This window comes from Notechis scutatus, chromosome 7 (genome assembly GCF_049901735.1).
Source record: "Notechis scutatus isolate UNSWTSFEM ecotype Mainland chromosome 7, rNotScu1.2, whole genome shotgun sequence".
Lineage (NCBI taxonomy): Eukaryota > Metazoa > Chordata > Lepidosauria > Squamata > Elapidae > Notechis > Notechis scutatus.
Window position 1 is genome coordinate 951,208 of NC_142015.1, and position 24,064 is coordinate 975,271.

General features: G+C 47.9%; 1 protein-coding gene across 13 annotated transcripts in view; it reads left to right on the top strand.

Moving 5' to 3' along the window:
- Positions 1-1,199: 1,199 nt before the first annotated feature.
- AAK1 (AP2 associated kinase 1) overlaps positions 1,200-24,064 on the top strand; it is a 75,957-nt gene continuing 53,092 nt past the window's right edge. For 12 of the 13 annotated variants that reach the window (XM_087969580.1, XM_087969584.1, XM_087969585.1 and 9 more), the window contains exons 1-7: positions 1,439-1,848; positions 2,176-2,626; positions 19,386-19,504; positions 20,191-20,299; positions 20,664-20,806; positions 21,581-21,702; positions 22,871-22,952. In XM_087969580.1, the coding sequence (XP_087825706.1) occupies positions 2,455-2,626; positions 19,386-19,504; positions 20,191-20,299; positions 20,664-20,806; positions 21,581-21,702; positions 22,871-22,952 (747 nt within the window). In that variant the 5' untranslated portion in view covers positions 1,439-1,848; positions 2,176-2,454. Of the gene's footprint in view, positions 1,413-1,438; positions 1,849-2,175; positions 2,627-19,385; positions 19,505-20,190; positions 20,300-20,663; positions 20,807-21,580; positions 21,703-22,870; positions 22,953-24,064 lie in introns of those variants that run through there. The other variant, XM_087969581.1, reaches the window with a different exon arrangement.

Below are 24,064 nucleotides of genomic sequence, written 5' to 3' on the forward strand. Positions count from 1 at the left end.
AGTCACACACTATCTGTACAAAGTATTCTTTCCCCCCTTCCCTTCCTACACATCTTTGTTTAAAATCTAAATTAGCCTGCTGGAGACTAAGCATGCATATCCTAATAATGGTTTATGGAATAAGCCATTATCTGAATTTTTCACTTTACCCTAGTGCAGTGATGATGAACCTTTTTGTTGTGGTGTGCCAAAAGTGTGTGTGTGCCGGCACTCACAATGCAATGCACCCTGCCCCCCTGTGCATGCATGCATGCGCAACAGCCCCGCTGGAGAATTCTGGGAGTTGAAGTCCACAAGTGGCCAAGTTTGGCGACCCTTGGCCTAGAACAGGGGTCTTCAAATTTGGCAACTTTTAAGACTTGTGGGCTTCCACTCCCAGAATTCCTGAGCTAACATGGCTGGAGGAGGGATTCTAGGAGTTGGAGTCCACAAGTCTTAAAGCTGTCAAGTTTGAACGCTCCTGGAATAGATAGAGAGGTAGAAGAGAGAGAGAGAGAGAGAGAGGATAGAGGGAGAGAAAGAGAGAGAGAGAGAGAGAGAGAGAGAGAGAATAGATAGATAGATAGGTAGGTAGGTAGGTAGGTAGGTAGGTAGATAGATAGATAGATAGATAGATAGATAGATAGATAGATAGATGGTCTCCAAACTTGGCAAGTTTGAGACTTGTGGGCTTCAACTCCCAGAATTCCTGAGCTACCATGACTGGAGGAGGAATTCTGGGAGTTGAAGTCCACAAGTCTTAAAGCTGCCCTGGCCTAAGAGAGATATAAGCTATGATAGATTACAAGCCAGGAACTTGTGATTGGCCTCTGAATTTCCCAGAATGCCTCTGGGTGTGGGGGTGGGATGGCATTATTAGTTGAAAACTACACCTTCCCTTCCCCACTACTCCAGTCGAGGGTCTTCTTGCGGGTCCATGCTGGCAGCAGAGGATTATGGGCATCGGAGTCCCACAGACTTTGTAAGCGCTCAATGGGGGGGGGGACCTGAAGGAGGGTTGGGAAAAAAGCTTGCAGGAATTTCCCCCTTTTAGGATCAGCCGTGCGTGTGGCGGGGGTTAAAGGGCTGGGAAAGGAGGCTAGATACGCCCCCACCCGGGATAACTTAGAGAGGCGTCCCTTTAATCCTCGACACCCCCCCTCCCCGCGCGGGGCTCCAACGTCACGATCACGGGAACCGGGAGTCGATATTAAAAGGCTGGGCTAAGCGGAAGCCCCCCCTCGCCCGCCCCGAACTCGCGACCTGGCGGACTACGCGTCCCCTAATCCTCCCGGACGGGCCGCGCCGTCCAACCCGCTCCCTCCCGCGCTCCCCCGTTTCTATCTGGGATTTGTAGTCTCCGAGGGGGGGCCCGGCGCCTCAACCGCGAAGGGAAACTACTCTTCCCAGAATGCAAAGCGGAAGAACGGCTGGTGCGATTTTGAAAAGAAGGTGGACGGAGCGGGAGGGGGGCAGAAAAGTAAAAGGAGCCCCTTTCGCGAAGCTCCTCCTCCCCCCCTCTCCTCCCCGCTTGGGGTTTTCAGGGCGCCCGGCGTGGGGGGGGGAAGAGAGGGCGGGCGGGCGGGGGAAGGTTTCCCTCCTCCTCCTCCTCCTCCTCCTCCCGGCTCGGGGGAAGCGGCCCTTCCTGTGACAGTCCATTTCCTGGCCGGACCGGGCAGCGGGCGGAGGGGGAGACGGGCAGCGGCGGCGGCTGCTCGGCATGGTCTTCTCGCTGCCGGCCCCCCGCCTGCCTCCGCCGCTCCTCCTCGCTCCTCGCCTGCCGCCGCCGCTGCTACAGTGTAGCGATGCTGCAGGGCCGGCGCGGCGCCCGCAGCGGAAGCCGCGAGGGTAACACTGTGGCCCGGCCAGGTAGCTGCGCCCGCGGGAGGCCGGAGGGGGAGGGAGGGGAAAGAGGGGGAGGCCGCGGCCTCTCGGGCAGCTGCTGTGGGGAGCGGGGGGGCAAGAGAGGGGCGCTCCCCGCGGCCTTTCCCCCTTCTTTCTTGGGGGGTTGAGAAGGCAACCCGGGGCCTCCTCGGCCTCTGCTGCCCTCTTTCTCCCCCCTCCCAGGCTGTGGGGCCCCATGCGAGCCCCTTCCCATCCCTTGCAAGGACTCCCCCCACGCCTAATATTGACCCCTGGAGCTCTAATCGGCCTATATATAAATAACCTTTTTTTCTCTCTCTCTCTCCCCCACAGGTCTGAGTGCTCTGCCTTCCTGGACAGGGAGAGCGAAACCCTCCTGGGCTGCCCTTTGAGGAGGGGGAAGCAGAAGCGCTTGCCTCCCCCCTCCCCGACCATTCACTCCGGGGCCGCCTCCTTCGCCAGGCAGGGGGGTTCTCCTCCGTTCGGCCTCGTCCCTCCCTCCCTCGTGGTGGAGGGAAGCCTGGCGCCCCCCTAGCTGAAGAAGAGGAGGAAGAAGAGGAAGAAGCCAGGGGGAGAGGGGGCCCGGGCAGCCAGGTTGGCACTTTGGGGACCATGAAGAAATTTTTTGACTCTCGCCGGGAGCAGGGAGGATCTGGGGCCGGTTCGGGCACCCTTGGAGGTGGGGGTGGCGGCAGCAGCAGCACCGGGCCTGGCAGCGGATACGTCGGCCGAGTCTTCAGCGTTGGGAGGCAGCAGGTGACGGTGGAGGAAGTGGTGGCAGAAGGTAAGCCCAGGACGGGTCTTCCTCTCTTTCCCCTCCCCCCTCCCCCAAAAAAGCTGCTTAGCTAATCCAATTAGGGGGCAAACAGGCTTACATTTAATTTGGGCATTGATCTGCCCCAGTCTTGTTCTGTTGTGAAGAGCTGATGCTCCGGAGAACAGAAATCACCCTTTTAATATATATAAAATATTTTTTTAAAAAAACAGATGGTGCTGAGGGCTAAGAGGGATGTGGCACAGGCAGCGGGGGTCTCTCTAAGCTAGGCAACTTTTTGGACTTCAACTCCCAGGATTCCTCAGCCAGCCAAGCTGGCTGAGGAATCCTGGGAGTTGAAGTCCACAAGTTGCCAGGTTTGGAGAGGACCCCCTTCCCGGCATAGAGGGACAACCCAGCCTTGAGTTTCCAATCAACAGGCAGCCCTGAAACGGGCCCTCTGAGAAGGTGCAGCCAACCCCCCTCCATTTCCTCCTCCCCCTGTACTAATTTACCACCACCCCTCCCCTTCCTTAATGGTGTTACGTAATGCACTTTGCTGATGCAAACCCGGTGAGAAAGCCGGTTTCTTCGCTCCTCTCGGTGCTGCGGCCGCTGTAAATAAAGGGATAATGAGACGCCCAGGTGGAATTTCCTCTCTGTAATCTGAGCGTTTGCTGCGTCATGAAGCCGGGGTTGGCCTGTTGGTCACCAGGGGCTCCAAAAAGCCGGGGTTCTCAACCGTGGCCGGGGCTCCCTAACGGTTGCGCTCTGTCCATGGGGATATGCAGGGAACAAAACGGCAAAACCCCTGGCTTTCGTTTTCGAGCTAAAAATGCACCTTTTTCACTTGGCTTTGCCCATAAAAGCTCAATTTTGTTTTTCGACCCTGGTTGGTTGATTAATCAGATTAATTTAGCCCACTGGGGTAAGAAGCAAATTCCGTCTGGGAGACGCAGATTTGACCTATCAGGTTTCTTTGTTTCTTGCCGGTGTGATGGAACAGCATCGTTGGGAGGGGGGGGGGGGAAGAGGCTTATGCAATGCATCACCAATGCTCAAATGCCCAGAGAGAGAGAGAGAGAGAGAAAGCGGGACTTTTGCTTAGTGGAATGCAATAGAGGTGGTCCTGGCTTCTAATTTAGGGATGGGCCGTTCTCTATCCTCCCGCCAGGGCCGTCCATTCCAGCATGTGTGAGATCCCCAGTGGCGCATCTCCCACTTTGGAACGGAACCAGCTGGGATGGGTTCCGAGATGCTGCTGGCCAGTGTCGATTGCTGCAGACACCGACATACAGGAGCACAGAGGGACCAGGCAAGCAGCCAGACCTCACCACGTCTCTCCCACTTGCTCCAACCATTAGGAAGGCCAGGACACAAAAACCACGGAGTCCCGATTCGCCCCGTCCAATCCTGGGCAGGGTATAAATTCTGCTGATTCAGAGGAGGAGGCAGGGATCTCGGGAGGGGGGCTTTTAAGCGAGGTTAGGGTCCCCCCCCCCTTGCGGGGAAGTTGAAGCCTTCGTGGTGCTTCCGTCATTGCCGAATGAGCCTCGCGAGCTGCTTGCCGGTAGATTCCCTCATGGGGGAGAATGGGGTGCCTTCATTCCACACACACACACCCCCAGCCTGAAACTTGCCTGCTTGTAACTTGGAATGAATGAAGATGATGTGGTTGCTCCCCCTCCTCCTCCCATCCTGGGGAATGCTGAGACCTACCTACATTGTGGTTGCTGAAACCTGGATGGGCTGAAGTAAGGGTCTCCAACCTTGGCCCCTTTAAGCCTGGAGGACTTCAACTCCCAGAATGTGCTGGGTCTTAAAGCAGCCAAGGTTGGAGACCCCTGCTCTTAAGGGGACACCTTTTTTCTGAAGGGCCAGTCGAACCATTTCTAAGCCGCAAAAGAGAGTTATATAGTATTCATGCTCGCGTCTAACTTCTTGCTGAAAACAGAAAACCTTTGTTTAATACCTGAATTATGCATTGGTTAAACAGAGCTGCAAAGCCAGCAGGCCCTTAAAGATCAAAGTGGCTGTTGTGGGCACATTGTCACCTCTTCGTTCTTTCTCTTTGGTTGCAACAAGAATTAAGTTTTAAGATCTCACATGGAAGGAATTGCTGGCTGGGGAATTCTGGGAGTTGAAGTCCACGGGTCATAAAGGTGCCATAGTTGTCCATCCCCACTGGCTTAAGAGGATGGTACCAACATTGGCTCTGAATACAGTTGTGCTCCTGGGGTCCTCCAGGACTCAAAGTAGATAGATGCCATGCCTAGAAGGGCTTTTATTGGGCTTTGACTATTGCATCAGTTGTGGCATTGGTTAGAACACCTGGGTCTCCAACCTTGGCCACTTTCAGACTTGTGGACTTTAATTCCCAGAACTCTGGGAGTTGAAGTCCACAAGTCTTAAAGTGGCCAAGTTTGGAGACCCCTGGCCTAGAATGGAGATGTGAAAATGGTTGGTTTTTTTGCCCTTGTCTTTGGTTTGCATGATTGTAATTTATTTTACATGGAGCTGCTCTTGAATAAACATCCATCAGCACATCTTTTTGCTTAGGGGGAAATCTTATTACTGCCAATTTACCACCATTGCTGTGGAAGCTTCACTGTCTACTGGTGAGCCATTCAAGGAGCTTACTAAAAGTGCTAATGAGCTCAGGAGGTGGGACTCTTATGACTGACTTGTCCCAGGTAGACGCTGCCTCTTCCCAAAGTCCCAAATAAGCAAGTGATGAATGTGCCAAAAGGTTCAACAGGAGCAGCTGCATTTCCTTAGGGTGCCTGTCTGTGCCCCAAAGGGAGGATGGACTCCCCTTCCCACTTCATGGCTTGTTGAAGCTTTTCAGAAGCCTGTTTGTAGAGGGATCATGGTGAGGGATGAATAGTGTGATCTATCTGGACTATGATTTAATTCGACTTTGCACTGGTATTTCATTATGCTCGTTCTTTCTGGATTCTAGTTAGTGTTGCCTCAGACTGAACTGGTACACCAGATACATGTTTATAAATAAATAAATAGTAAGGTAACATCCCCCACCTAGAGCCAAACCGAACCCCTGGTAGCATCACACACAGATAGGTGGAGTTTTCTTGGCAGTAGAACAGAAACAGATCATCTTTCCTTCTTTCGTGATGTTGACTTCCCAGTCCTAGTCTACAGCTTTGGAATTTCAGCCCACCCAAATATTAACAAGACCCCCCAACCCGCTTACTGTTGTGAAATCGGTCAAGGTCAGCTTAGAGCTGGGAAGACCTGGGCTATATCTGGGAGTCAACCTCACAGAAGAAGGGAAGACAATCTGTTTCTGTCCTGCTGCCAAGAAAACCCCACCGATCCGAGGGCCCAGCTTCCTTCTGGGAGCCAATGACTGACGTGGCCAGTTATCCCATAGCTGTACCGTGGACATCCAACAAAACAAAAGCAATAGGTCATTCAACAAATCGACCTGGAGTTTCTTACTGGAAACACAACATGACCAATTATCCTAGTTTTTGGCACATTATTTGAAGACTCAGATTTCTAGAGGAGGCTCTGATGCTGGGAAAAGTAGAAGAAAAGAGAAGATAGCAAGGTGGATGGACTCAGTTGGTGTGGAGATGGGGCACCATTGGAAGGTCTGACATCCCAGGTTGAGAACATCTTGTCCTAGAAAAGTTCCATCTGTGTGGTCCTTCAGACAGGGATCTTCAAACTTGACAGCTTTAAAACTTGTGGACTTCCACTCCCAGAATTCCTCCTTTTCCAGTCATGTTAGCTCAGGAATTCTGGGAGTGGAAGTCCACAAGTCTTAAGCTTGCCAAGTTTGGAGACCCTTGTCTTTAAGAGTTAGAACTAGCTTCATGGAACAGGAGCAACCGTTGGACAAGACCCAGGACCTTTGAAAAATCCATAATGTTTAGAAAGGTTGGAAGAAAAGGGAAGAAGAAGAAGAAGACAGTAGGAGGAAGGTGGACCAGGACACGACTGCAAGACCAAGTTAGAGACGGATCAGGGATGGTCCATCCTGGAGAAAGTTTAGCTACTAATCATTAACATTGACTTGATTACCCATAATCCTCCCTTCCCCCATAGGCATTCTTTAGGGGGAAAAGACGCTCTCCCAGGTCCTTTCGTAAGCTGCTTCCCGATATATGCTCGTTTTCTGTCTGGGGAGCTTATTTCAGAGAACATTTACACACATCAGCATTCCAAGAGTCATGCTGACTCATGCCAAAGACTCCCCTAGATTTCACAAGAAGTTGGTAGAGGTTCTGTGAAAGATTACGAGGCAAAAAATCGGTTTTGGAACATCATGCAGTGTGCAACACTAGTGCTTGCAGTGGTGGGAGTATTATGTGCCATGACCCAGATGCCAGCCTGCCTCTGGATTGGGTTGGTAGAAGTGAATTGTATTGCAATGTCCTTCCTCCCTCCCTCCCTCCTTCTTTTCTTTTTCTTTTCTTCCTTCCTTCCTTCCTTCCTTCCTTCCTTCCTTCCTTCCTTCCTTCCTTCCTTCCTTCCTTCCTTCTTTCTTCTTTCTTTCTTTCTTTCTTTCTTTTCTTTCTTTCTTTCTTTCTTTCTTTCTTTCTTTCTTTCTTTCAATATCTATGCAGGACTTCCTTGAAATCTGAAGATTATTTCAAGGATTTCTCTAGGGTAAAACAGTAGCAAAAGGTTGCCCTACTCCAATCCTCTCTTCCTAGAACGGCTCCCAAAATTCCAGGGCAGAGACTTCCAATGTCTGAGGGCAATGACGTTCTTTACTGCCATTGAGAAGGTCACTGATTTTCATGGCTCTGGGGACAGATCTTGAAGTGCTTCATTTGAAGCTGTAATCTGGAACAGCTGTGCCCAAGTGATCAACTCACCCCTTTAATGACTTCAGCTTCAAATGACATTTGAGAACATCTGGAATTTCTGTAGCCAAAAATGGAAAAAAATATATAATAGATGTTGTGGGTGCTTCATCCCTGGAGACGCTTAGGAAGCAATTGGACAGCCACTTGTCTGGGGTGGTCTAGGGCAGGGGTCCCCAAACTTGGCAACTTTAAGACTTGTGGACTTCAAGTCCCAGCCTAGCTGACTGAGGACCTCTGGGAGTTGAACTCTGCAGGAGCAGGTTGGACTCTGTTGATTTAAAAGGTTTATATAGCTGCCCATGTCAAACAACTCTGGGTGGCTCCCAGAGAAGAAACGTTACTGTTGAAAACCAGATTAGTATTCAGATCTTCCAAGGACCTTGGTGATCTTCTGAGGATGGAAACAGCCATAAGTCTTACGGTTGCCAAGTGTGGAGCCCCCTGTTTCACACAATAAGTTTGGTTTCCCGACAGGTAAGACCAAGGGTCTCCACAATTGACAACTTTAAGACTTCCACTCTCAGTTTTGCTGGCTGAGGAATTCTGGGAGTTGAAGTCCACAAGTCTTAAAGTTGCCAAGTTTGGGGACACCCCTTCCCCCCTCGAGTAAGACAATCCCCGACATAGCCGTGGCGCCTCTCCTTTTAAACTGTCCCCTTGGGGAGTGCCATAAGCAGAGCCAGTTTGGGGAGTGGCCCCCAGCTCCCCTCGCTCCATTCCCTTCTGCAGTGCAGACAGGCCCCGTTGGACCTTCGTAGCTTAGTGCCTTCTTCCTAAAACTAGGATTAAAATCGGTTAAGGAGCATGGCTTTGATTGGATGGGGAAGTACTCCCTCCAGGGGAGAGGGGGCAGCTGACCCCGCCCCTCCCCAATCCCCATGCTGTGCCCTGCCCCTCTTGCTTCCCAGGGAAGGTGATCCAAAGGAAGGAAGGAAGTCAGCATTGCAAAGCGCAAAAAAAACTCTTTCCCAACCTCTCGGCTGTCTCATGACTGCACACTTCTCGGAGCTGAGTCATGTTCCTGTGCACATGCTCTCTCTCTCTCTCTCTCTCTCTCTCTCTCTCTCTCTCCCCTCTCTGCTTTTCCTTGCAAGTCGGATGTTGTCGGCTGTCGGGCGCTAGCAAAAGCGAGATCTCTGGGTTTTAAGCCCCTGGTTAAGGTGGCGCTTGTTGAAGGGTGGCAGGACTCGGTGCTTCTGCCTTGCCGAGTCCACACCTCCGAGCCAGAAGGAGGTCAGCCCAGAGGGGGGCTTGCGTGAAAGGTGGCTTTTTGGGGCCGGGAGGGGCCACACCTGGGCTCGGTGAATTCCCTCCATGAATCGCTGGCTGGGCTCGTGCAACATGCAGCGCTCCAGGCCACTTAAACCAGCCTTGAAGCAACAGGCTAAGGCTGGTTTCTATTCCGTTGAGCTGGTTTTTGTTGTTGTCCAACAAGCTGCGTTTGTTCAGTGTTGGAATGGTGTGGCCTCCTCACCAACTAGGCTGTTTCATTAACCACGCTAAGTCTGTCGTGTGAACCCACCCAGCCTTTGCTGAGAAGGAGGGAACTGCCACAAGCACAATAGATCACAACCTTATAAAAAGGTCTGTGAACAATTCAATCAGAACACAGCTGGAAGGGACCCTGGAGGTCTTCCAGTCCACCCCCCTGGGGCTCAAGCAGGAGACCCCGTACAATTTGAAACAAGTCTCCTCTTTAAAACGTCCAGTGCTGGAGCACCTGTACGTCCCTCAGAGAAGCCGTTCCACCGGTTTATTGTCTTCGGTTTATTGTCTTCGCGGTTAGGAAATCGCTCCTTAATTCCAGGTTGCTTCTCCCTTTGATCAGTTTCCAACCATTGTTCTCTCTCCTGCCCTGGAGAATAATTTCCCCCCTCTCCCTCTTCTTTGTGGCAGCCCCTCAAATACTGGAATATTGCTATCATATCGCCCCTAATTCTTCTTTTCTCCAGACTGGCTGTTCCCAATTCATTGCAGCTCGAATGTTTTAGTCTCCGTGCCATCTTTAGTCATCTTAGTTTAGTCACCAATTAAAGTGGTACTTTGGAACAAGGGAAGTCAGGCACAGCGTATTCATTTGCTAGATTGGTGCCCCGCCTTTCCTTCAGTGGCTCCAGGCAGCCAAAGTGGGGTCTGCATTCAGCTGTTGGATTACCTGCCGGTTAGGCTTCACATGTGGGTAAAACCGCAGGGCCCCGTGTCCTTCCGCCCAGGAAGTCCCCCCGCAAAAGCCCTGTTCAGCCGAGTGGCAGCTTGCAAAGTTTGTGTGAATGACGACCCAGGGTTTGTCTGGCATCCTGGCATGTTTCTCAATGCGAGCAGGCTGGGAGAAGGTGCCAATCCGTCAGAAAAAAATCATTAGGGATGCTGGGCAAAAGGGGAAGCCACAACAGGCGTGGCACAACGATTCGAGGCAGGAAAGGAACTTCACCCTGTTAACTTCTATCTGATCGGTAGTTTAATCTTCTTTTAAAGCCAAATAGGCCAGCCTAACTAAAGAGCCCTTACAAGTCAAATAGACTCCGGCCTGTTATTCCCAGGCAGCTGGGAATGTTTTATTCTTCCTCCCCTAAAGCCGCGGTTCCCAAACTTTTTCGGTCCACCGCCCCCTTGGTGCTACAAACTCATCCTCGGGGGTGGGGGGTGGCCCACCCAGGGGTGGGATTACAAATTTCTGTGAGTCTGGCCTAATTTGAGGGTGTGGTTTGCTGGTCACGTGACCGGGTGGGCGTGGCTTGCTGGTCACGTGACAAAATAATTAAATGCAAAATTAGGTATGTACCCTCCTACGTGATACGACATTATACCCATTTTGCTGAGGAATGAACTCCCTGGACACAACCATGGAGGTTTCTAGCTGACGGTGCGGGAGTTGCTTTTCCCGGCCACCTTTCTGGGTGTGTGGATGCAGCCCTGTGATTTCTTGGGGATCGTCCATCCAAGTTATTAATCGGCCCTTCTTGCCCTGTTTAGCTTTGGGAAATCAGCCAGCTTGTGCTCCGCGGTTCTTCCAGGGGCAGGAGGGTTTTTTCCCCCCCGCCAGGCCCAGATTTAGCCCTGGTTCTGAATGATGTGACTGTTCCACGAGCTTCGTTTTGGGAGGGCTGCTAATGAAAGGTTCCCTTTCATCCACAGCTGGCCGAGCGTCTCATGCAGTCCTGCCTAGTGGTTAGTTCAGAGCCTTGGGTTGTGGCGGTGCAGAACCCGAAGCCCCCGAGTCAAATGTATATAGTGTCTAAATTTAAGCATCATTGAATTTAGTTTTTGTTTTGAGAGAACATGGAGGGTGGGAAGAGACATTGAAAATCGTCCTTGTCCTGCCGCTAAGTGGCCCCTGGCATGCGGCGCGAAGGCCGGAGGTGGCCTATGACTCGGAGGAAAAAGTTGAAATATCTTTTCTGATTGGATTCGTTCAGCTTTATCGTACCTCCTCCCCCTCCTTCCCAGATGCCATTAAAAGTCAGCATAAGATGAGGTTTCGGTCCTGCTTAGGGAAGGAACACAACTGCTATCAGTCCTAAAAGTTTGCCTGGTAGGGAGATCAGCTTAAACTCCTGACCCCTTTATTTGGAATAACTGGGTTGGTCCATTAGGCCAGGGCTCTCCAACCTGGGCCACTTTAAGACTTGTGGACTTCAACTCCCAGAGTTAAAGTCCACAAGTCTTAAAGTGGCCAAGGTTGGAGACCCCTGCATTATGCTAAGCCATCATTTTAAAGTTTAGTTTTAACTAAAGGCATATTAGCTGAGCGCACAAACACTAAACCAGGCGTGTCCAACCTTGGCAACTATAAAACTTGTGGACTTCAACTCCCAGAATTCCCTAGCCAGCATGGGGAATTCTGTCTGTCCGGCTGGCTGAGGAATTCTGGGAATTGAAGTCCACAAGTCTCCCACCCCCCACCCCCGTTTACAGTGTTTATTAGTTTAATTAGCCTTTAGTTCTTCAAAATATACCGTTCTTAGCTGTAAAAGCTAAGGAGTCCATTGTTGCGATGTTGCTGCCCCTGTTATCATCTGTGGAATCCCAACGATGGAGGAAACCACCCTACAAAAAGCTTCTTCCTGGAATATGCGATGACTGTGTTCATATACTGTGAAGGCGGCATAGATATTATGCTGGAATTATGACTCCAGGTGGATGCACAAGTGACCAACTTGGTCCTTCTTGTTGAGCTTTCAGGGCTGCTGCCTTAGAAGAGAGAGCCGCCCCCCCCATGAGTAGGTATGGCTAACAAGTCACCTTGGTCTAGCCAAGCTCAGCATAACATGTGAATGTGAGACTCTTTCCTGAAGAAAGCTGGGTGTGAGGCAGTGGTGGGATTCAGAATTTTTTACTACCGGTTCTGTTGGGTGTGGCTTGGTGGGCATGGCAGGGGAAGGATACTGCAAAATCCCCCTTCCCTCCCCACCCCACTAACCTGCTTTCCAGCTCTGTTCTCCTGTGCAGGGCAACCAAAGAAGACCCAGACGATCAGCTGGGACTCAATGGGAGGCAGAGAAGAGATGAGGTTGGCGGGGCCAGTCAGAGGTGGGATTGGCAGTTCTCCCAACTACCCAAAATTTCTGCTCCCGGTTCTCCAGAACTGGTCAGAACCAGCTGAATAGAATTTGAATTCTTTTATTGGCCAAGTGTGATTGGACACACAAGGAATTTGTCTTGGGGCAAATGCTCTCAGTGGACATAAAAGAAAAGATCCATTCATCAAGAGTCAAGAATCATCAGGGACAACATTTAATAATAGTCAAAGGGTTCAATAAGAATAGAATAGAATAGAATAGAATAGAATAGAATAGAATAGAATAGAATAGAATAGAATTCTTTATTGGTGTCCAAGTGTGATTGGACACACAAGGAATTTGTCTTGGTGCAAATGCTCTCAGTGGACATAAAAGAAAAGAGACATTCGTCAAGAGCCAAGAATCATCAGGGACAACACTTAATGATAGTCAAAGGCTGCAATAAGCAATCAAATCATACCAGGAAACAGTCCATATAAATTGTAAGGATACAAGCGACAAAGTTACAGTCATACAGTCACAAGTGGGAGGGGATGGGTGATAAGGAGTGATGAGAAGATGAATACTAATAGTACTATAATAATATTACCTCTGGCGTGAGGACATTCTGATCCATTAGTGCACCCCAAAGCTGTTTTTCCCCCCCAAGAGGCAACTGGATTTTTTGGGGTTTTTTTTTGAGGACGTTTCGCTTCTCATCCAAGAAGCTTCTTCCACTTGGAAAAGCACCTTTGGGGCAACTGAGAATTTGGATGACTGAGAATCTCCACAGTTGTCTCTTTGGGTGGGTCTGCTTGCATTCCTATTACATCAGGTCATTCGTGACTAACATCCCTCAGGTGATTTGTTCCTTGTATTGATTCATGGACGTTGCACACATTCAGTACTGGATTATGGTTGGAATGAGCCACAGGTTTGTAGTGACTGGGGAAGAGATTCTGATGGGAAAGAGTGAAACAAAACCCTGTATCTGATCTTGTCAATCAATCTAGGGCAGAGGTCTCCAAACTTGGCCAACTTTAAGACTTGTGGACTTCAACGCCCAGCATTCTCCAGCCAGCTCTGCTGGCTGGAGAATGCTGGGCGTTGAAGTCCACAAGTCTTAAAGTTGGCCAAGTTTGAAGACCTCAAATCTAGGGGTTGGGCAGAGCCTGGGAAAAACCCAGCGGTCAGCATTCACCCAGGTTGAACTTCTGAAAGGGGACTTCATTTTCCTGTTGCAATTTTTCCTTTTACGAGAGCAGTGGGAGCCGATGGCTCAAAGCCGCGTCAGCCAAACCTGAGGGAAGAGGCTGGGTTGGACATCCTGGGAAAATATAGCCGTCTAGGGACCGGGTGAGATGAAAGAGAGTTTTTTGATACCTCGATGTTAAAAAATCGTTTCATCCGCAGTGCTTTTGTTCTTTTTGTGAGCTTTGGCATGTTCCCGGCTGAAAGAAGAGCGACCGAGATGACTCCTTCAAAAAAAAAATCAAAAAAATCACCGTTTTTCTATTCTTCAAATTCCTGTTTGGTTTTTAAAAAGAAGGACCTGGATTCTTACTGCAGCAATTACTCTAGTTTGGAAAGGGATTTATGCAAGCAACCGTCCTGCCTGCTTGGCTAAGCTACAGAGGGAATGAAGCCAGAAAGAGTTGGCCATTTCCCTCTCTTATTGCAGTATCTGAGGGAATTTTGGGGAGAGTTATTGTTGGGGGGAGGCAACATTTATACCTGGCAGGCTTTCTCCAGGAGTTGTGGGTGGGATTAGGGCAGAAATGGGCATTTTATGGCCCCCCAGGCCACCTCCATCCCTTTGGCTGTCCCTGTCCAGCCCATAGAGAAATCGGTAATAGATGTAAGATGACCTTGGCTCGTGGGGGGTCTACATGGGCAGCCCTATTCTCTTTCCTTAGCAGGAGGAAAATTCTCAAATGATTGTGGGTTGTTTTTTGCTGTTTTCTGTGACAAGCTGAGGGCAACCCAGCAGAGCTGGGAGAGTGCGCTGGAAGTCAGGCTCGGCTCCTGCAGTGCTTCTGGCTCGATTGTGGTGGGGCATTGTGTCATGCCCCCGTTTGAGACTGACTCCGAGGAAGAGGAGGAACAGCCGACAGGGAGTGGGAATGTGGCTCCGGAGGTTGTGGAGGAGGCTGGGGAAGGGCAGAGGCTAGCTGGGTAGTCAGAGGAGGACCCAAGCCCATCCCCGCTCCATCCTAGGGCATGCAGGGAGAGGATAAGGGAGAAACATGAATGGCGTGGTCTATGGGGGAGGAAAGGGCCTTGATCCCCTTCATGGGCTCACCATCTTCTCCGCGATTGGCCCAAATTACCCAGCTGGCTTTCAATGCTTATGGTGAGACAGACTAAAACTAGGTGTGTCCTGTTTTTCTAGCCTAGTATCTTAAAAACCAAACTGGTTTTTCATTCCTGATGCTTGGGGAAAGCTCCTGGAAAGCTCTGTTTAGCCATCGTGAGTAATACTTTCGGAGTACTGTAATTATTTTAAGGGCAAAGTATCAACCAATAGTACTTGGGAGATCACCCCCATGTTATAATTAAGCCTCACCAAATCCAGCTTACATGTGGATTTTGGTATTTGCACACAATGGCTCTTTGCCTTACATATGGTCCTTGGAGCCATCTGGGTGGCTGAAACTCTTAGCAATCTTGGCATTTAAGTATATTACTGAAACCATTTAAGTCAGGGGACTGTAACCTTGGCCACTTTAAACCTGGAAGACTTCAACTCCCAAAATTCTGGTTGGATCTCCTGTTCAGTCCAACAGGATCTTGTTTTGCCAGTGCATTTTATTTATATTTATTTATCAGGTTTGTTAAGATGATCCAACTCCACAAAAACTTTGAGCAGCTCATAAAAAGTTAAATGAGTGTGGACCTTAAAAAAAAAAAAAAGGAAATTATTGCTGGAGGCAGTTAAAGACTTGAGAAAACTTGCTTCTCCAAGCAGAATTGCTTCTCAATGAAGTTGGCATTGAGGACGACCCTATTCCTTGCACGTTTCCCTTTCTTGCAGGATTATTCCCAGTCCGAGGTTCAAAGAAAGCACCTCTTATCTTTAAGGACGTTTTCTTCCGGAAAGCTTCCAAGAAGAGACTGGATTGCCATCTGTCAAAAATGGTGTAGGGTCTCCTGCTTGGGCAGCGGCCCGGGGGGTTGAACTAGATGACCTCCAAGGTCCCTTCCAACTCTGTTCATCTGCAATCTGAAGGAATTTTTGTGGCTATTGATGGCACTTTTTTAAAAAAAGCTGTTTTTGAATACTTTCCTTTAAATTAAAAAGAACAGCAGCCACAATCAATAAACAAATAAAAGCAAGCAGGCAGGGAACAAAGAGCTTCTTTCAGGCTCTTTTAAGTGGCAGCTGCAGATGGCTGAGTGTCCTCTTGACCAGAAGGGAAACTGAGGAAAGTAAAGTAAAGCTGGCTTGGTTATCCTTTCGGAGAGTTTGGTGGCTCTGGAAGCCTGGTGGGAAAAGTCCTCTCTCGTTGGCTAAATTCTTCCGTGTTTCTTCCTCCTTCTCCCCCTCCCCCTGAGATGGGCTAGTTGACCTTTTGGATCTCACGCTTCTTAACAGCATCCCATCATCCCTTAAGTTGCGTGAGTCACCCAGTCTGCCTTCTCCTCCCCCCTCCCCAGAATAAATAAGGAATAAGATGCTATCTGGGCGATCCAGCAGGTTGAATTTCTTGGCTTGCTTGGAAGTAGCTGGTTTGGCCAAGGTCCCAATTGCCTCCTCCTCTTCCTCCTGCTCTTCCGGTTTTTTGTTTTTTTTTAAAGATGAACGTTTCACAAACGTTTCACCTTTCAAACCACAGCTGGGCAGGCAGGGGGCCTTTAATTTCCCAAGCACCTGGGCATCTGGGTTGGGAAGGCAGCCCCTGCTGAAAACCCAGAAGCTGCCTTGCTCTTGGCTGAAAGCAACTGGAGAGATGGGAGAAAGTGGTGGCTGCTGCTACTCCTGCTTTGCCAAGAAAAATGAGAGGGGGGGAGGATGGAGAGCAACGGGAGGCGTGTTTTTCAGCCAGGAGTGCGCGCCCCCTCCCCATATCTCTCCGGAAGACAAGCCTGGTGATCCAGATGCTTCAGGGATACCTAGGAACTCAACCTCTGGCAAAAGCCCCCAGATGTGACCCAGCCAGATCAATTGTTTTACTGCAGACCCAGATCGATGCCATCTCTGTGCAGAAGATGATCTGCCTGTCGCCGGAGACAGAAACCAAACCCTAAATGTAGGTTGGCTCCAGGGTTGAGATTCTAGGCCTTTTTCAAGTTCACGTCAGTCCCTTCCTTGGCCTTGAGAGCTGGAGCATCTGCTTGGCATCTGCTATAACGATGGCGACTGGATTGGGACCGGTTGGTTCCTGCCTCACCCGCTTGAACACTGAATATTTTACTATTTGTGATGATAATCGGTTGCTGGTTATCTCTTCCTAATGGCTGCTACCACACCTCTCTCTCTCTCTCTCTCTCTGTTTCTCCCACTCTCTCTGTCTCTCTCTCTCTCTATATATATATATCTGTCTCTGTTTCTCTCTCTCTCTGCTTCTCCCTCTCTCTCCCCCTCTGTCTCTCTCACCACAGCAATTTTCTCCATCTCAACTCTATTTCAAAAGTGCTGAATGGACGGTGTTTATACTGGGTTGCATGGATGCCTCCACACCCCGAGAATGTGCCCCAGAAATGCCAGTGTTGTGATTTCGGGCCATTTTGTGGGTTTCTGGGCGGTTTCAAGAATGCCTCCTCCTCCCTCCTGCTCTCCAGTATAAAAGAGGCCTCGTGCCACCCCATGGCCTCCAGCACACCCTTTGCAGGGTAGAATGTGGTGAAACCGTGCATGGTGGGAGCATCGATTGTGGTTTGGCTCTAAGGCCTGTGGCTTCTTTAGAGGGATTGAACAGTGGATCCAAGGTGGTGCCATCCAATTAAGACCTGGGGATGATTTTTGGAAGTCCAGGCTCTCTCGGGAGGTTCTTATATGCTTCATCTGCATCTACACTGAAAGGGCAGGGTTAATAATTGTGACTTGTGAGTCACAGGCATTAAACTGACTCTGCAGGGGAAAATGTTGTCTTTTTTGTGGCTTTGATCCTCTCTCTCCATTCCAAGCATCCCTGCCTAATGCAAATCAACGGAGCAGGAAAACACCAGGTGAAACAACTCTCGGGTTTGCATAATGACCTGTTCCTATGAATGTGTTCTCGCCTTTGATTTTGCTGGTTGAAATTTGCCCCCTTGGACAGTGGTGCTTCCTTCCTTGTTTGCATCTCTAGAAAAAAAAAGGGCTTTCAGCAGATACATGTGATGCGCTCCTCCAGATGCTTCCCCAGATGTCAGTTTGAAGGAGGAGGAAGAGGAGGAGGAGGAGGAACCAGCCCCAGGCATGTCAGGAGGGGAGCTGGTCGTTGGCTGTGAAGCAGGGGTTGCGAGTCCAAGTGAGAGGGAATGGTTGATGGGAGAGAAACTGCTGGTTGAGAGGGATTGGAGGAAGCACGGCTGCAGCCGGAGAGCCCTGAGGCTTCATGGTGGGCAAGCACGCAGCTACAGCCGTTCAGGGATGAGAAAGGGGAACTGCCTTCTGCAGCTGATCCAAGGACACGTAGGGAAGACACAAGGCAGGAGCAGCGAAGGTCACCCTGATTACACGTGAGGAGGCAGCCTCATCTTCTGAGAGGGATCTTGGAGTCTTGGTGGACAACCAGCTAAATAGGAGCCAGCCGTGGGCAGCCGCCGCCAAAAAAGCTAAGTTGCATTAACAGAGGGATACAATCGAGATCAAGTGATGTACTAATACCACTCTATAAAGCCTTAGTAAGAGCACACCTAGAGTCCTGCATCCAGTTTTGGTCACCACATTATAGAAAAGACGTTGAGATTCTGGAAAGAGTGAAGAGAAGAGCAACCAGGATGATGATGGGACTGGAGGCTCAAACATCTGAAGAACGGTTACAGGAACTGAGCATGGCTAGTCTAGGGAAGAGAAGGACCAGGGGAGACAGGAGAGCAGCCTTCCAATATTGAGAGGAGGAAGGGGGTCAAGCTATTCTCCAAAGCCCCTGAGGGCCAGACAAGGAATAATGGATGGAAACTGAACAAGGAGAGATTCAACCTGGAAATAAGGAGGAATTTTCTGAGAGGGAGAACAATCAACCAATGGAACAGACTGTTGCCCTCAGAAGTTGTGGGAGCTTCACCACTGGAAGCTTTCAAGAAGAGACTGGACTGCCATCTATCAGAAATGGTATAGGGTCTCCTGCTTGGGCGGGGGGTTGGACTAGATGACCTACAAGGTCCCTTCCAACTCTGATTATCTGTTAAATCTGTTAAATCCCTCTTGAGGGGCTGCACCAGAAGTTGGCTGTTTAGCACAGCAGACAAATGGAGACGATGTGGGGAACAAAACATTCACTTCCTAGCTGCATGTTTCCTGGTTGTTGCAATTCCTGACTCACTTTGGATCATGTTTTGTGAATTCTGGATTTTTCTTGCCTCCTGAGCCCTCGTGTATTGTGGATTTAATTTTGCCTGATGGATTTATCTTGTTTGGGGAAACTTTCAAGGGCCTTGTAGACTCCTTGGCCATTGCTCTGTGGACTAGCATTGGTCTGCTTTTGGCTGGATTTAATTGGGACAACGCTGGGTTTTTGATGAAGGGAATTGCTGTGGAATATTAATAAAGCCACTAAATCCTCATTACAGGTGTGTTTGAGTGAGCAGGACAGCACAATATTACCTGGGGTGGCTGACAGAACATCCTGGTAGCTGCTTTAGAGAAGGAGGGAGTCTTCATGGTGGGAAAAGCATGCACAAATTCCCTTTTTTTTTGTTTTTTTTGCTCTTGCCATTTTGGAAACATTAGACCTATTTAAAAATTGAATTTAAACTGCTTGAATTCATACTCTATTCACTTTCATATTTACTTGATTTAAAACACACGTGCACATGTACCTTTAAATTATTTGAATTTTGCTGTTGAAAATGGCATGTATACAATCTGTTGGTAGCCTGAAAAAAATGTCAGAGGGAAGGGAATGGAAAGGAAAGGAGGAGGGGGAAGATAATTCAGGCACCCGTTCTCAAACTAAAAGGGAATTCCGGTGTAATGATCAACTGGATCTTGTTCCAGAATGAGGAATTGGGTTTTCCAGTAGGATGGACAGCTTGACTCTGCTTCCAAACTCTTATTCCTTATAGATTGCGAAATACAAATGGTGCTCTTAATTGCCTTATTTAAGCAAAACCCTGCAATTCCAATAATCTTACTAATTTTAATCTTGGAAAACTCTGCATAAAGAGCACCATTAGAACTTGTAGGCATCTAAAGGGATCACTCCACTGTTCCCACCCCAATTCAAGTGGTTCCTTACTCCCACGGCCAGGTCCGTAGTTAGAGTATGCTAGCTGAACTTGGTTCTCTCTTGCCATTTTCAGGGGGCTTCGCTATTGTATTTCTGGTGAGGACCAGCAATGGGATGAAATGTGCCCTCAAACGGATGTACGTGAACAACGAATATGATCTGCAAGTGTGCAAGCAGGAAATCCAGATTATGGTGAGTATGTGGAGCCCTCGTGATGCTGCCTTATGGTACATGTTTACATGGGGACGATAAGCATTTTTAAGAGAGAGAGCTGGGGAAAAACCAGCGGTTAATGAGAGAGGTCGTGCATTGATTATTCAAAAAATAATGGCATGAAATGGACAAATTGACTGTAATGGTACAAAAGAGGAGTCTGAATACTATAGAATCTGGAGAAAATAGTATAATTGGATTGAATGAAGACAGAAAATGAAGGAATTAAAGATAAGCCACTTATAGGTTAAATGTGTATATTCGCACAAATTTGTATATATTTGTAAATATGCACAAAAGATAGAAGTGTACGAGATGGATGTCACAAAACTGTTAACATCATGATATTTTTTGTTTTATTTTTAAAATATGCAAAAGACTAAGAAAGGTTATTTAAAAGAGAGAGAGAGAGAGAGAGGTCGTGCAATGCTTGTTGATCTTTTAAACCTTGAAGGAGAGGCTTGTTTAAACTCCAGCAACTTGGAACGGGGGCACGGAGATCAGATGTATGGCTAAGGGTCAAGGAACGATCAGCAAACAGGCTGGTTAAAGGGGGAAAAAAAAATACCAGGGATTTCCTTTTCTCAGTTAGGAAATGAGTGGTCTTGCATGCAGGTTTACGGCTGTGGCTCACAGTAAAAGTGTGCCTTTTGCTCTTTTTCCAGAGGGATCTTTCGGGTCACAAGAACATTGTTGGGTACATTGACTCCACAATAAATTCAGTGAGCAGCGGAGATGTATGGGAAGTCCTAATTTTAATGGATTTTTGCCGAGGTATGGAAACATTCATGGGAACCATATTTGCAAGCCATCTACTATTCCAGAGGCCTCCAAACTTGGCCACTTTAAGGCGGGTGGACTTCAACTCCCAGAATTCTCCAGCCAGCTTTGCTGACTGGAGAATTCTGGGAGTTGAAGTCCCCCCGTCTTAAAGTGGCCAAGTTTGGGGACCCCTGGGCTAAAAACGATGACTTCGTTCAAGCCAGGCCCTTCAACCGTTCAGCATAATAAGCTGGCTTGCTTCGGGGTCAAGTGAACATGGGAGTCGTTTTTGTTGAGCCTGGATTTCGAGCAGGCGTGTGTTTTAAACGCCGGGCGGCTTTTTGGCAATTCCCTTCCCTTCCTTCCTCTCCTCCAGGAGGCCAAGTAGTGAATCTGATGAACCAGCGCTTGCAGACAGGGTTCACGGAAAATGAAGTCCTGCAAATCTTTTGTGACACCTGCGAAGCGGTGGCCAGGCTGCACCAGTTCAAATCTCCCATCGTCCACAGGGATCTGAAGGTAGCGGGACCTTGTGCAAAGGCCTGGGCGCAGTTGGGTGGGTCGTAAGAGGAAAGGCACAACATCTGTTGCTGCTTTTCAACCTGGACAAGCTTGAAGGATCTCCTCCAGCTGGCAAGAGGATTACACAAAGGATGGCAGGAGTGGTAGATGAGGCCACTTTTAAAAGCATTTGGACGTAACAAATGCAGTCCTTGTTTAGCAACCGCAATTGGGACCAGCAACCTGGTCATTAAGCAAAGCATTCAGTGAAGCGAAGTGGTTGCGAAGGGAAACCCCCACTGTGTTTATGATCTTCCCTCCGCTCTCCTTGGCTTTACAGAAGGCAAAAGGTTGCAAATGTGTAGATTGGCTGCAAAGCTATTTTTTCCATCCCTGTGAAATTGCTCCCCTGCAGGGAATAAAAACTCTGAAAATACATCAGTAAAACTCTTGGCTTAATTCATTACATCCATTACATTTATGTAGCTGCCCATCTCATATAGTGCCTTGAGTAACATTCTATATGAATGACTCCTTGACAATTAAAAGAGGACAAAAACAAAATAAAAGCCCCACCAAGGATAGCTCTGGGCCAAGAACATCCAACTGTTTGAGCTCAGGTAGGAAATCCCTGGAGTATCCCAGGAACTGGTTTAGCTTGAAATGTTTCTCCCGTTGAGATACCTCACGCTCCAGAAGTTATCCATTATCCAAAAAAAAAAAAAACCCAACCACCACTGCTCACCTGTTTATCCTGAGCTTATCGCAGCTACCTGCCTGATTTGTTTCCAGGTGGAGAACGTCCTGTTACACGATCGTGGCCACTATGTCCTCTGTGACTTTGGGAGCGCCACCAATAAATCGCAGAATCCTCAACTGGAAGGAGTGAACGTAGTGGAGGAAGAAATTAAGAAGTGAGTCTGCCTGTTTTCAAGGTTTTTTTGTTTTTTGTTTAAAAAAAGACTTTTTGTACCTAAAACATTTTACATCTATCAGACTCGCAATAATGCCACAGTTTCTCTTGGGTGTTTCATGGCTGCGTTGATCCATGCACATCCGTATGAATCCCAGTCCCCAGTTGTGTAAGCTTTGAATATGAGTAGCAACTACAATATCCCACAGGTTTAAGGTTTTACGTAAGGAAAGAAAGAGCTGAGGATTAACCAGCAAGATTTAGAAATTAAGGGCCAATGGGGACATCAGACATTCCAGAAAAAGCTAATATTTCTATCTTTTGAGGAATTTTGAAAAAACTACAGCAAATTGAGAATATTTGAATACTTTGAGAATTAGACGAGAAACTAATCCAGGAGAGATCCAACTAAGGAGAAATTTCCTGACAGTGAATACAATTAATCATTGTAATGGCTTGCTTTCAGAAGTTGTGAATGCTCCATCACTGAAGACTTTTTAAGAAGAGATTGGATAGCTTTTTGTTCAGAACAGTATAGGTTGGACTAGAAGACCTCCAAGGTCCCTTCCAACTCTGTTATTCTGTTATTTCAGGCTAGGAACTGCCAAGTTTTCTGATGAACATTTGAAAGATTACTTGATGGCCACATGGCAGAAGTTTAAAATAAATAATTATTCCCACTGAATATGAGATCCTGAGGATGATCCTTTGTATGGTTACTCTTTATTGCTGGTGGAATTTCTAGCATGTACATAAAAGGAATATGAAATTGGAATAAAGATGTTGACAGACTCCTAGAATTTTAATAATTGTGCTTATATTGGAGACCATCATTATATCTTTCAGGTTCAAATAATCACAAGCAGTCTGCTTTTTATTTTGGCACCAGTAATTACATAAACGTGGCATTTTATCCCACGACTAGAAGAGAATAACAATCTTAACTACTACGGGTTATTTTGACTATCCAAAATGCAGCAGTCCTCTTTTCTGGTGGGAGAAATTGTTTATTTTTGAACCTGCTCAGGCATTTCAAATATTAACTCTAAAGGTTGTTCAAGGAACATAAAATCCTAATTAGTTTTATGGGAGGGAAACACCACGAGGTTGGTCAGAGTGTCATAGCTTCCTCTTCGATTGCAAAAACACGGATTTGTGTTTTGTTGTAGATATACCACGCTCTCGTACAGAGCTCCAGAGATGGTCAACCTCTACAGTGGCAAACTGATCACCACAAAAGCTGATATCTGGGTATGTAGCCTCGGGATGGTGGCCCAAGGGAGTGCAGGAGTTGCGTTTCACTTTCCAAATTCTCTTTCTTTTCTGGCGTAGATAAGCACATGTCGTTTTGGGATCACAAAATCAGAAAAGTTATGGCCAGGCAATATATAATGATATAACGAGGCATATTTAGTGGTGTGCTTTATTGAAGTATTTTATGGAGAGGGGAGGTGTCAATATTTTATAGCATGTCATAAGAATAAGACTGCAGTCTGCCTTTGTATTGTTCAGGCTTGTATATTGCTTGGAATCTCTGATAATATGGTGAAGGTAGAAATAAACATTGAACAAGAGATGGCTGTAGGCGGGAACAAGGCATGGGAAGCGACTCCGCATGCCTTTATGACATGCGATTAGTGCGTATTATTCATACTGACTGGCATGCACATTACACACTTCACATTCTAGCTGTGATGAAGTCATGGCACACATATCAAGCTTTGGGGCAGTTGACTCAAATCAGAAGAAAATCTTTTTCCCCAAGTTTGAATCCCCTGGTCTTCTTTAGCTAGATTGATGAAAGGGACCGTGTTACAAGAATTTCAGCAACTAAACTCTTTCCCACTTAAAACCAACTCATCTTCTAGGTATTAGGCCAGAGGTCTCCAAACTTGGCAACTTTAAGACTTGTGGATTTCAACTCCCAGCCAAGCTGGCTGAGGAATTCTGGGAATTGAAGTCCACAAGTCTTAAAGTTGCCAAGTTTGGAGACCTCTGTATTAGGCTTTGGTGATTTAATTCTTACAGGTTTTTTTTTCTTTCTGTGAACAAGTAATGGAGAGGTTTTAAAATATGGCCCTGGCTTGTCCAGGGAGCAGAGGGCAAACAGCAAGGAAGGCCAGCTCAGGAAGGGCTGTTTTGTGGCAGGTTGCTCTTTCCCCGTCTCATTTTCCAGGAGAAGTAAGGAGATTAATTATAAGCGTCTAATTAATCTGGGTTTGGATGAGCTGTGAGATGAGCCTGCAAGTGTCAATGTGCAGAAGTGTCTGTTTAATTCTTATCAGCTTGTGAATTGACCCATAAAGCTTCGTCACATCATTCTGCTTGATGCCTCTGGACTAAAGCCTTTTGAAAGGGTGGCT